Genomic DNA, 12,487 nt, shown 5'->3' with positions numbered 1-12,487 from the left:
TGTAAGGGAATTGAGATGGAGAGATCAGCAGAAGGTGAGGATGTTGAGCTTAAGGTGGTGCAAGTGCTTCCAGGAGGTCAGCGAGGCAAGAGAGGAGGATGGAGTGATTGACGGTGTCAAGGAGGTTTAGGACTGAGGAGAGGGAGGCTGCCCGAGCACAACTGAGGGAGTCAATGACTGCTAGGAGAGCAGTTTTGGTTGAGTTAGCTGTGCGGAAGCAGGATTGCAGAGGATCAAGGAGTGAGTAATGGGAAAGAAATGCAGAAAGCTGAAGGTGAACAGCTCGCTCAAGGGTCTTCAAGAGGAAGGGGAGATGGGAGACAAGGTGGTAAGAGGTAGGGTTGAAGGTGAATGAGTGGAATCACAGAAGCTTGTTTGAAAGTACAGGGGAAACAGCAATAGAGGAGTAAGGAATTGAAGATGGAAGAGATGAAGGGCAGTAGACCAGGAGCAGTCGCTTGAAGGTGGTGTGGGGGTCCAAGGTGCATGTTGCATGTTGGATAGGCATGTTGGACCATTTGAGCTTCAAAAAAACATTTCCCATAATGCATTGTCATGTCCCATCCTGAGTTCACCACCAGAGGTCACCTTCTCTGCAGTTTTGCTCCATTATTCTCTGGCTTGCTGCTCCCTTCAACCAGGTTAATTCTAGACAATTATTCTATGAATCAGTACACCTGTCCCCAGTTCCCCCAGTTAATCACCTCATTATATAAATCTATTTGTTCTCCCAGATCACTGCTAAGTTTTGTTCACTCCCTAGGAACACTCTGAGCATTACACACCTTTCCTTAATCTTATCTGGCTTTTGACCTGTGCATGTCTCCTTATCTTCCTGATATTCACTGCTCTATCCTGTTCACCTGATCCCACAACCTTAAGCCAGTTTAACTGACCTTGATCTTTGCCTTGCCTCCTTTGTTCCAGTCACTTGCTCTTGACCTCTCGCGCTTTGGTCCTATCCCTTTGACTACAGATCCCTGTTACAGCATTGAGCAGTTCTATCATCATTAAAAATTGACCAGCATGTTAAGCAGACATTACTGAGTTTATAACTGTGGCATCCTGGATTTATCCTGTGTTTATTAGCAATTAGAGGAGGAAAAAGAATGTCACGGAATTAGTGATTGTGGCAAAAATAAAATAAGTTGTACAGAAAACCTAGGCATGCCTCAGTTAATAAAATATTGTATTTGATTATTGCTTAGGATGTGTATTTATGTGCTTATTGAAATAATTAACTTTGGGTTTGTTTACATCTGATTAGCAATAATGGTTGCCCTGAAGAAGTTTATCTATCGGTATAATCACATAGTTTTAAAGTACTTTCCTGCTTTCTCCTGCCCAGATTTAAGATTAAAGCTACATATTTAATTTGTGAGTCTGAGCTTTATGATATAAGTAAAATAGTTATTTCAAACCTAAATGGGTTCCAGAGTTCCAGATTTGAGATTTAAACTAATTATTAATGTAATGGACACATATTTAGTTTGAATATTTGTATAAATGGCTAATATTTATTTTTCAAAACAGAGATATAGCATTCATTTGAAAAAGAAAAACAATTTGAAATGTGGGGAAAAGGCTTATTTTTTTAATTGTGGAAAAACACAAGATTTAAGTTAAATCTGCTAAAAGACAAAAAAGTTGTACTTTTGTTTGACTTTATTAAATATAGAATTTATTGTTTTGATTTTATCCTGTGTTCTCCATGTACCATGTCACAGGATGCCCAGACGTTTAATGGTGTTATCAGTATAATGGTTTTGTGCCTTGAAATAACTTGGCTATTTCTTTAAGATGCCTATAAAGCATAAATAAATCTAAAGCATATTATTATTTGATAGGAGTTCATTTTTTTAATCTGTGTATCTGTATGATTGAACAATATCTTGGATCTCTACAAACAAAGATATTTTGAAATGTATGTATGAGTCGAATTAAAGTCTATTCCATCTATTACTAAACCGGGTATTAATTTCAGAATCGAAAATTGTTTAGCCACCCTTACCACCTGGCTGGATATTACAGTCAATCAGATTTGATGGTTCAGTCCTTCTCGAGGCCTATTTAACACTTTCTTAGGCCCTGGGCTACCAACATTTTCTGAGGCCCTTGAGCCCTGAAAGCCTGCAAGCTACACAAACTACTTGTCTTTTTTAAAAAATAATGTGAATTTTTAACACAATAATGTGTTTTCCCCACACAGACTTGTGTTAAAGAGACACATTATTGTGTGGTGCTTTGGTAAATTGTAACACAAAGTTGTGTTGTCCTTGAACAAACACAGATATTTCTAAGCGTGTACAATAATATCTATAGCGGCAACCATCATTGTCTAGTTCCGTGGTAAAGATGAAATGATGTAGCATGACACAATGCAAGCAATTTAGATGATATACACACTGCGGCATTGACACAGAACAAGCAATAGTAGTCTGCTCACTAACAGACAGTTCTAACCTCAACACATAAATCAAGCAACCAGAATGTGTGTGATTTGCTCTTGGACTAGTCTCCAACATAAGTAGTTAATTTAGTTTTCCTAATGAGCTCCTCAGCTCTTACTGATTTAACTTACGTTTTTGCGCCCCACTTTTGTGTTTTCTAAAAGACATGGTGATATTTAACTTATCTGTTTCTCCCATTTACTTGCTATCTGAGGGAAGAATAATTCTACCTGTATGCAATAGCTGGCAAGCATTAACCGCTACTATGGTGAACACTGAATGACACACTTGAGAAATGCAAAAAAACATTTTTAATTAGACAACATAACCTTTCCATTGACTCGCTGAGGCCCCTGGAGGCCAAGGCCCTGGGCTGCAGTTTCAAGTTATCAAGCTAATCTGGAGCATTAGCCTTTATAAGCTAAATACCATAAATAAATTGAAACTTTTACTCTAAATAAGGTAATCGTGTATCATGGAGATTCCCTTACAGTTACAGACTAAGGACTTCGTAAGCCAAGCCCAAACCAAAACAACAAACACCCTAGGTCTACACATTCTCTCATGACCCCACATTAAACACAGAATAGCGTTCCCTATATTTGTTAACAAATGTATTTATTGTTAACAAGTTTATTCTGGAACAACACCCTCTCTGTCTTCTTCCCTAACACCTCCTAGTCACTTTTTGTGTTCCCTCCCTCATGATCCCTTTCCAATCACTGTGTCCCTGTTGGCCTCACCACTGACCCCTAAAATGTGACAAGAGACAGAGGAACAGGAACAGAGAACCCCAAGGATACACAGGAGCTTCCCGCCCTGCAGAGACACTTTTATAGCCCCCCACCCCTTTAATATCCCTTAATAGTGTGGACAGTCACTAAATGACAAGCAAATTACAACTATTTACAGTCCCTTCAGGGGCAGCAATACAGCCGTCTGTGTTCCAGGATCACAACAATATTGACATTATACAAACACAATATCCGAAAAAAGGCCCCCAGCATGATTAGAACTTTAAATATCTTATTGAGAAAGTAGGCATGTATATAAGGCATTTTGTCAAATATGTTAAAATCCAGGCAAGTAAAACAAAATTACTGATGGCAGTTAATGGCAGTTTAGACATTGATTGGATACATTATTTGTCTTGATGCAGTCATTGGGTAACACATAATAATACAGAAAATATACGGAAATATATAAATATGGATTTTCAAGACTATGAGATTCATAATTGGCAGTTGAAAGTGTTTTTTTTTTTTTTTTGTGGTAACTTTAAACTTAGTAAACTGTAAATGGTGAGTTCTACCTAGCTGTTACAGAAGAAACTTTTACATGTATGGATATCATACGGGATATTCAACTGATCTTTACTTTAATTTGTTTTCTCAATATTGCACTCTAACGAATGCAAGTCATGATAAGTTAAAATTGACAGATTCTTCTGAATAATGGCACACAAATATACAGCAATGGACATTTAATATACAATAATAAAGTAGAATTTGAACTAATTAATTTCAGATATTCATGGGTCGAGAGATTTAATTTATTAGACCACAAAACAAAACAAGAAAAGCGCACTGTCATAACCTATTCGCCATTTTAACATGAATGTCCAAGTTTTCATGAAATCTCCCGGTTACAATTATGTTATAATTTAATATATTAATTATATTAGAATATAACATTATTATATTATGTTGTGTTAGCGTTCTTGTACGTTCGTCAACTAGTGTATGTTCCGATGGTAGAGTATACCTCTTAAGGTATTGGGGAACTGAAATATACTGATGCGATTTAATCTATTTTAAACCGTATGATGTTTCTAGTGCGACAAGGACTTGGGTAACACTTTACAATAAGGTACCGTAATTCCTCATTAATTAATATATGAATACCATAGGATTTAAATATCAAATACATCATCACCATCATCTGAATTCTGATGTAAGCCTAAACCCTAAACCTGTTACATGTGATTAACATTAGAACTCAGACGAAGTGCGTGTTTATCCTGTGGTTTTCATGTATTAATTCATGAGGAATTACTGCACCTTATTGTAAAGTGTGACCAAAACGTCTAATGTACCCTGGTCTAGACTTTTATTTTCCCACGTGTGATCAAATCCTATCTCATACCCTGAAGTCTTACAGACCATTAACGGTTTCTGTGCATGAATATGTAATGCGTCTCTTGGCATTTGTCACGGTGCGGGTAGGCTACTGCAATTCCCTGCGGGTAGTAATGGTTTACATCTGGGCAGCCCCCGGGCACTTGTGCCTATCTTATCCCACCTGCTCTGAATTTGTTCAAACGGATATGGGGGTGATTTGGTTTTTAGGCGGAACCAGCACCTGCGCTGGGCTGAGCCGACGACACCCAGGGTTTATAAGCAGAGTCGCTTCGACCTGCTCAGCATCCCAGACCGAGCGCATTGCTGGTGAGTATCTCTAGCGCTGCTGTGATGGCAATCAGACTCTGGTTGCCAGTGTGTGTTGGGCTGTGGGTTTGCATGTGGGCAGCGCATCCGTGACTGTGTAGTACTGGCAACAAGTCAGACTGCTGGCAAAAATATTGAACTACTCATAGTGAGGGAACGGTTGTGGTTGTGGGGAAATTATAGAAGTTGTGTGTATGTTATTAATACACTCATTTGTTTAGTAGTAGTAGTAGCACACTTCATCAACGTGTTACCACTGTTAGTAACTGCTGGTAATACATTAGGCCGTTATTAATGCCAACAACTCTTTATTTTTGCAGTATCTGTGTATTTTCTCCAACTCCAAGCTTACGAAAACTCAAGCATGAGTAAGTCCATTTCATTTCATAGTCTATTTTATTTTTTTCCTCCAATATTTTTCTAAATGGCAATGTGAGACGCGGGGTTTGTCTATTCCCATAATTCCTTATTCTATCTTTTGCACGATCGCGTTCCTTTCCGGTGGCGGCCACTAGGTGGCAGAACAGGTTAATGACAAATAACTAAAACCCATGCTGTGAATTCATATGAAGTGTTTAATACGGTTTTAAACTGCCTGCTGGACGTAAATAATTTGCAGGAATAGTTGGGGATTCAAACCAAAACATATACATATAATATAAATATTACATATAAATACAGACTTGTATTTTATTTAATGTATGAATATAAATAATATATACTTTTTCCAAAGATCATCATGGGTCAGTAATATCCTAAATTTGCACCTAACACTGAAACTCTTGAGGTTCTTTTGACTTGAAAATTGTGTGTTTTAATAAAGAACATATTTGGAATTTAATGTTAACTGTCCATGGAGGGGCACATAGTTACAGTATGTTTAGCTGTTCTCTGTGTGTGTCTCACTCCAGGTCCCAGAACAGCCCTGGCCGTTGTTGCTTTGATGGTGTGCACATTTGCAGCCAGCTATGCTGATGATACAGTCGGGTGAGTTGGTACTGTTACAGTTTGTATTAAAAACATTCAAGTGTTACTACATCTGAGAAAAGCTGAAGTCAGGGTAGGCATCATCATTATTAGTAGTAGTCACAGCAGTAATAGTAGTAGTTTTAATATTGACAAGTTCAAGGTACTACTGTACATGGGGACAGATGTCATCTGAATTCATAGCAGGCCACGTTTGTATGTATTCATGTATGTATTATTATTATCTACCAATCCCAAGATCAGAATTGAAGATTCCTAAGAAATGCATTTGATTTCTCAGAAAAAGTATACCTGGAAAATACTACTACTACTACTACTACTACTACTACTACTATCAATGAGTACCATGAAGAGCCTTTTGATATTGTTGTTTTTCATCGGGTGTGGAGGGGTTAGTGTTGTGCATCTGGCTGCTTATCAATAGACTGTGTTTGACTGAGTAAGTGTTTTATGGAATTTAAAATGGGAGGATTGGGAGAAAGGATCCAAGCCTCACCATATTCTTAATATTTCCCTCTTGAAGAAATGTTTCCATATAAACAACTTTGGATATTCATATTTGACCTTGCAATAATGCCTGTCTGTGTATTTAATTGGACAGTGGAGTGGGGTGATATAAAAACTCACAGGTCCCCAGCAACCAAATAACATTGTGCAATAATTTGACATTGTGGCGAGACACGTTTCTAAGCATCAGGGATGTGTCAATACATTTGAAAATAGTATTTAGAAATAATGTATAACTACATGCCAAAGATACGGTTTTCACAAAATGATGCTGTCTCTATCGGTGGGGTTTGAGCAGAGGAGAGCCGTGCTGGTGTCTTGAGGCTCTCTTCCTATGTCAGCGAGGGCGAAGGTCCAGCAGCCGTCATGGCGATCCCGTGCTGACTTTCTCTTCAATCGGCTTCTGTGTATTCCAGGTGTGTCTGCAACGTGTACGTTGATGACAGACAAGTGAGAAAGCCCTTAGTGACCCTCCTAGGTGGTGAGGTGACGAACCCAGAAGGCACATGCCTTGGATCCAGCAAGTGCCGTGCAGCATGCCACAGCCTGGTGGATGAGTATATCGTAACCAAAAATGTGCTGAAGGAGGCATGTACTTCAGTCCCACAACCTGAGGGCAATTGGGTGGTAAGATCCATTTATATTCTAGTGCCATTACCCTGGCCTTCCATTCCCTCAATGAGTACCACAAAGAGCCTTTTGCTATTGTTGTTTTTGATCGGGTGTGGAGGGGTTAGTGTTGTGCATCTGGCTGCTTATCAATAGACTGTTTGACTGAGTAAATTTTTTATGGAATTTAAAACGGGAGGTTTGGGAGAAAGGATCCAAGCCTCACCCTCTGATAAATATCAGGTGCCTGACACCCTTTCCCAGGGTTCATGATGGAGTCGCTTACCTGAGCACAAGAGGGAGGTTTAATTTCTTAGTTTTATTTGACCCATTCTGGAAAGGATTACAAGAATAATAATTCAGTTCTTCTAATGCTTTTGTTTTATTTTCCTCAGCTGCTCGCAGTGAGTGTCCTGGATGGAACCTCTTGCTTTCCTGAGTATTTGAACCCCATGGATAAAATCAACGAGTGTGAAGATGGGGCGCTAATTGCGAGCAAACCATGGTGATCCTCAATACCTTGAAGAAGCACAAAGGGAGCTGGTGTTCATCACTCACCACAGAGGAAGAACATCTTGACCTGTGTGACCCCCCACCCCCCTCCCCATTCTGCTTCTCCAAAGACAGAGTGTGGCTCTGTAAAATAAAGAATCGCAAACACATCTTGATTCTCTGGGTGTTATTTATTGATATTGCATTGATCAAATTATTAATAATAATCCTGCAAGAGAACAGAACTCTGCTTGGTGTCCCGTAAAGGTCAATAAAGCTCCTGAAGAGGCAACACAGTCAATGAATCAATGTTAATCAGTCAGGTGTGTTCTAGGGAACAATTGCATGTTTTCTTGTCTTTGGCCCAGAACTTCTAATGCTTAAAACTATTTATTTATTTATTAGCAGATGCCAGTATTGTTGTACATTTTACCACTTCATCTGCTCTGTGTTTGTCAGGGTCTCTGTGTTTGTCCGTCAGTGTATGTGTGAGTAGGCACAATCAGATCTCCACCTTGCCAGAACACACCAAGTGTAGCAGGCAAGAACAGGGTTTTCTCAAAAACAGCAAGGACTGTCATTTTCCAGTCATAACTGAGTTCTATGTACACTGTACAATAGATCTGTAAATGTGATGGTTTAAAAACTATAAGAATTAGAGTGAAATACATTTGTTTATACTTTAATGTGAAATCACTGTATACCAACATTACTTTAAAACAACATTTAATATGGTCTGTACATTCTCATTGTTAAATAACCATAAAAAGTGGGAAATACATTTTCAATTTTAATGTTAAATTCCTGTAAATAAAATGCAAACTCCTGTAAAACAATGTGTTCATACACTTGAAAGATAAATAACCATAATAAATTAAGATCAAATAGTTTAACCTTTCTTAATGGACTGTGGGTAACAGTGTTCGAATTGGGTTAGAGTTTATGGGAGGTCCCCTAATCCCTGGGTGGGTAAGGGCAAAAAAAATGTTGTATTTTTTTCGTAATGACATTATCCTTCAAGAAAAGACTATGAGCATAAATACGTAAACATGCAGACACATCACAGCTGTTTCGTATACAACATAGTGTAATTTTACATTTCCTGATTCTTTACACAGTAATTATATTTATGTATTTATTTTATTATTATTTTAATGTTCCTAGATCTCACAGTGATAAAATAACAATAACACAAAAAAAGTTGGTAAAACACTTTGCAGAGCGCAAACAGACAACATGCAAATAGGCTGACATGAAATTAAATATTAGTGTATAACTCTCTAAGCATTCTTTTCTCTTCAATCCTAATGATGAGAAATTAATAACTAGAATAATTTCATTCAGAATGACAAAGTTTGCTCTATGTAACCTTGTTTTTCAGAGTAACGTTAGCATAGCTACCTACAATTCGATAGTTATAGTAACTAAAGTGTAAACAATCCAAAATCAGAGAAGAATTGTATGTTTACACTTACTTAGTTGAAAACTCGAGAAGCCTCCGCTGTGTCTATCGCTGCTGTAACTTGAGTCACGAATTGACGTGCTCCCCATATAATATTAATTATATTATAGTATATTCAGAAATATATGTAAACTTATATTTTTAATATATCTTTAATATACTATAATATATTTACACATATATGTATTTTATACTACTAAATATATAAAACAATATATGCATAAATATATGTCCACTATATGTGTATCAATACACATTAAGTATACTGGTAAATATATAATAATATATTTCATATGTATAGTATACTGTGAATGTATTTAATTAGACTGCAAACATATATAATGTTATATTCTAAATATACTGGTAAAATATATTTGGATAAACTTACAAACACATATATACTTTCAATGGAAGTGTAACAAAACATTGGGATGCTTAAGCTTCAATACATTAATAGATTTCACTTAGATGAACTAAAGAAAATGCAATGTACAAACCATGTTTTTTAAATTCAGGTTTGATTTTAATGATCTAAAACAAACATCACTTTTAGCAGAATACTGCCTCATTTTAAAGTTACACTAAGAACCAACCAGTGCAAAGAAACAACTTGTGATGTTCCACTGGGTATGGGGACAGGGGACCCAGTTGTGGTGCGTGATCAAAGGATGGTCAGACAGGTGTGGGTGGGATATCGGCAGACAGGGCAATAAAGGCAAGGCGAAGACATGTTCGTGGTCACAGGTGAGGGTCGAGGGATCAGGCAAACAAAGCAATGCGGAAAGTCCAAAGTCGTAGTCGGTAGGTCAGGCAAGGGTTCAATGATTCTAAGGCTAGACAGGGCTCAAGGAGAATGCTCGGAAATGTAGAGTGAATTGACAAAACTTCGCCCAGACTGAGGGAAGTGAGGGGATATAAAGGGAACAGTAAACTAGGTTGGGAGGTGCAGGGTCAATGGAAGCAGAGGGAGATAAGACTGCACAAGGGTGTTGAGGAATGTTAATAGGATTATTGAAAGATGAGAGCAGGGAGAAGTGATAGAAAAGGCAGGGTAATGGCGGCCTCTAGCGGGGATAGAGTGTAAGTGCTGGGGACCGTGACACAACTCTGAAAAGCGTGTAATAAAAGTCTACTACACACTTTACAGAGATTTGTATGCAGATCATTTATTGTTCTTTTTACAGTCCACAATACCTATATTTCTTGAATGGACTTGTATTACAGATACTAATATTCATTCAAATTTGAGGAAACACTAATTGCCAGTTACATTTGAGGGGTGTCGTTTACAAATAGCTGGGTTGCTCTATGAGACTTGTATCACTGGTCTTTCATTTCTCATTCAGTGTTCTTCCAATTACTGACCTTTTAGTTCCAGGGAGCAATGTCTGGGTAGCAGCACAAGACCTCAACTGTATGCTTAGCCAAAGTCTCTCTCTTTTCAGCTCCCTTCTTTAATTTATTTTCTCGAAGCACGACAGATTCAGGAAAAACTTGCGCAGGATCTCTGAGACTTGGTAGTTGCCCATGCATTTTTGAAAACATAGACTTTGTTTCCTGTAACAATCTCGACCTCAGAATTACAATAACAAAAGATTTATCTTCAATTGCACAAAAGTTTGTATATCTAAATTATGGAGACAAAGCTCTACATGGCTAGGGCAGGAATCTTAAATATACTTTTTGTTCACTTCCTATTTATTTCTGAGCAGACACCCTTAACCAGGAGAACTTACAATAATCACAAAATACACATAACAAAATAAGAGCACACACAATACACAATAAGAATAGTAATTATACAATCAAGTTTTAACTTAATAATATTAATAATATTATTCCCTGTGAATGCACCCTGTTGTGGTCAAATCTGCACTGAAGAAAAAAAATATATATACAGAAACACTTTAAAATACTTACCATATCCATAGCATCAGAACTTAATGTCTGAAACCTAAAGGCATGTCCAGATTTAACACTCGCATCAGATGTCTGATCCATTGTCAATTATTGATTGCATTGCTGCTGCATTTTGCTTTGTTCATCACGTTCTGTAATTATATAAATATATATAATTAGCTGATATACTTGTAAAAGGTAAACTTGTAAAATGTGTTTTAATGCTCCTATATCATTATATTCTATCACTGTACATATACTCTTTAATTTAAGACCAAAAGATTATCTCACAAACAACCATACCCTCATTAAACCGTTATCGGTTTTTAATTACTTAAGCAGAAATGTGTAGTTATTGACAGGCATATACAAAAATATATGTTTGTGGTATTGCCAGCTAATTCTAATATTGATGAATATATATTATAGCGTCCTGCAGCCTCATTGAAGCCTCTTGGTGATGCGATTGTTACAGCGTGGCACCAGAGACTGCGGCTCCAATCTTGCATGGCCCCCCAGGATGATGTCATATATAATCCCTAGTTGTGAAATGCAATTTGTTAAAGACTATGGGATTATACACAGCTCTGGAAAAAATAACAGACCACTTAACATTGATTTCTGAACTTGGAGTGGTATCTTTTTTTTCCAGAGCTGTGTATAAAGTGAGGGAAAAAAGTATTTGATCCCCTGCTGATTTTGTACGTTTGTCCACTGACAAAAAAATTATCAGTCTATAATTTTAATGGTAGGTGTAGTTTAACAGTGAGAGACAGAATAACAACAAAAAAATCCAGAAATACGCATTTCAAAAAAGTTATAAATTGATTTGCATGTTAATGAGGGAAATAAGTATTTGATCCCCTATCAATCAGCAAGATTTCTGGCTCCCAGGTGTCTTTTATACAGGTAACGAGCTGAGATTAGGAGCACTCTCTTAAAGGGAGTACTCCTAATCTCAGCTTGTTACCTGTATAAAAGACACCTGTCCACAGAAGCAATTAATCAATCAGATTCCAAACTCTCCACCATGGCCAAGACCAAAGAGCTTTCCAAGGATGTCAGGGACAAGATTGTAGACCTACACAAGGCTGGAATGGGCTACAAGACCATCGCCAAGCAGCTTGGTGAGAAGGTAACAACAGTTGGTGCGATTATTCGCAAATGGAAGAAACACAAAATAACTGTCAGTCTCCCTCTGTCTGGGGCTCCATGCAAGATCTCATCTTGTGGAGTTTCAATGATCATGAGAAAGGTGAGGAATCAGCCCAGAACTACACGGGAGGATCTTGTTAATGATCTCAAGGCAGCTGGGACCATAGTCACCAAGAAAACAATTGGTAACACACTATGCCGTGAAGGACTGAACTCCTGCAGCGCCCGCAAGGTCCCCCTGCTCAAGAAAGCACATGTACAGGCCCGTCTGAAGTTTGCCAATGAGCATCTGAATGATTCAGAGGAGAACTGGGTGAAAGTGTTGTGGTCAGATGAGACCAAAATCGAGCTCTTTGGCGTCAACTCAACTCGCCGTGTTTGGAGGAGGAGGAATGACCCCAAGAACACCATCCCCACTGTCAAACATGGAGGTGGAAACATTATGCTTTGGGGGTGTTTTTCTGCTAAGGGGACAGGAC

General features: G+C 37.9%; 1 protein-coding gene across 1 annotated transcript; it reads left to right on the top strand.

Annotated features, from left to right (window-relative positions):
- The first annotated feature begins 247 nt into the window (after nucleotides 1-247).
- LOC136764048 (uncharacterized) lies at nucleotides 248-7,656 on the top strand. Its single transcript, XM_066717879.1, has 6 exons — nucleotides 248-335; nucleotides 4,799-4,897; nucleotides 5,218-5,265; nucleotides 5,809-5,884; nucleotides 6,808-7,018; nucleotides 7,396-7,656. Exons 1-6 carry the CDS (start codon nucleotides 248-250, stop codon nucleotides 7,507-7,509), a joined length of 636 nt encoding a protein of 211 aa, XP_066573976.1. The 3' UTR covers nucleotides 7,510-7,656.
- The last annotated feature ends 4,831 nt before the right edge of the window (nucleotides 7,657-12,487 follow it).

The sequence above is a fragment of the Amia ocellicauda genome, chromosome 12 (genome assembly GCF_036373705.1).
Source record: "Amia ocellicauda isolate fAmiCal2 chromosome 12, fAmiCal2.hap1, whole genome shotgun sequence".
NCBI lineage: Eukaryota > Metazoa > Chordata > Actinopteri > Amiiformes > Amiidae > Amia > Amia ocellicauda.
Note: the sequence above shows the minus strand (reverse complement) of the source record. Positions and strands in the feature narration are given on the sequence as shown.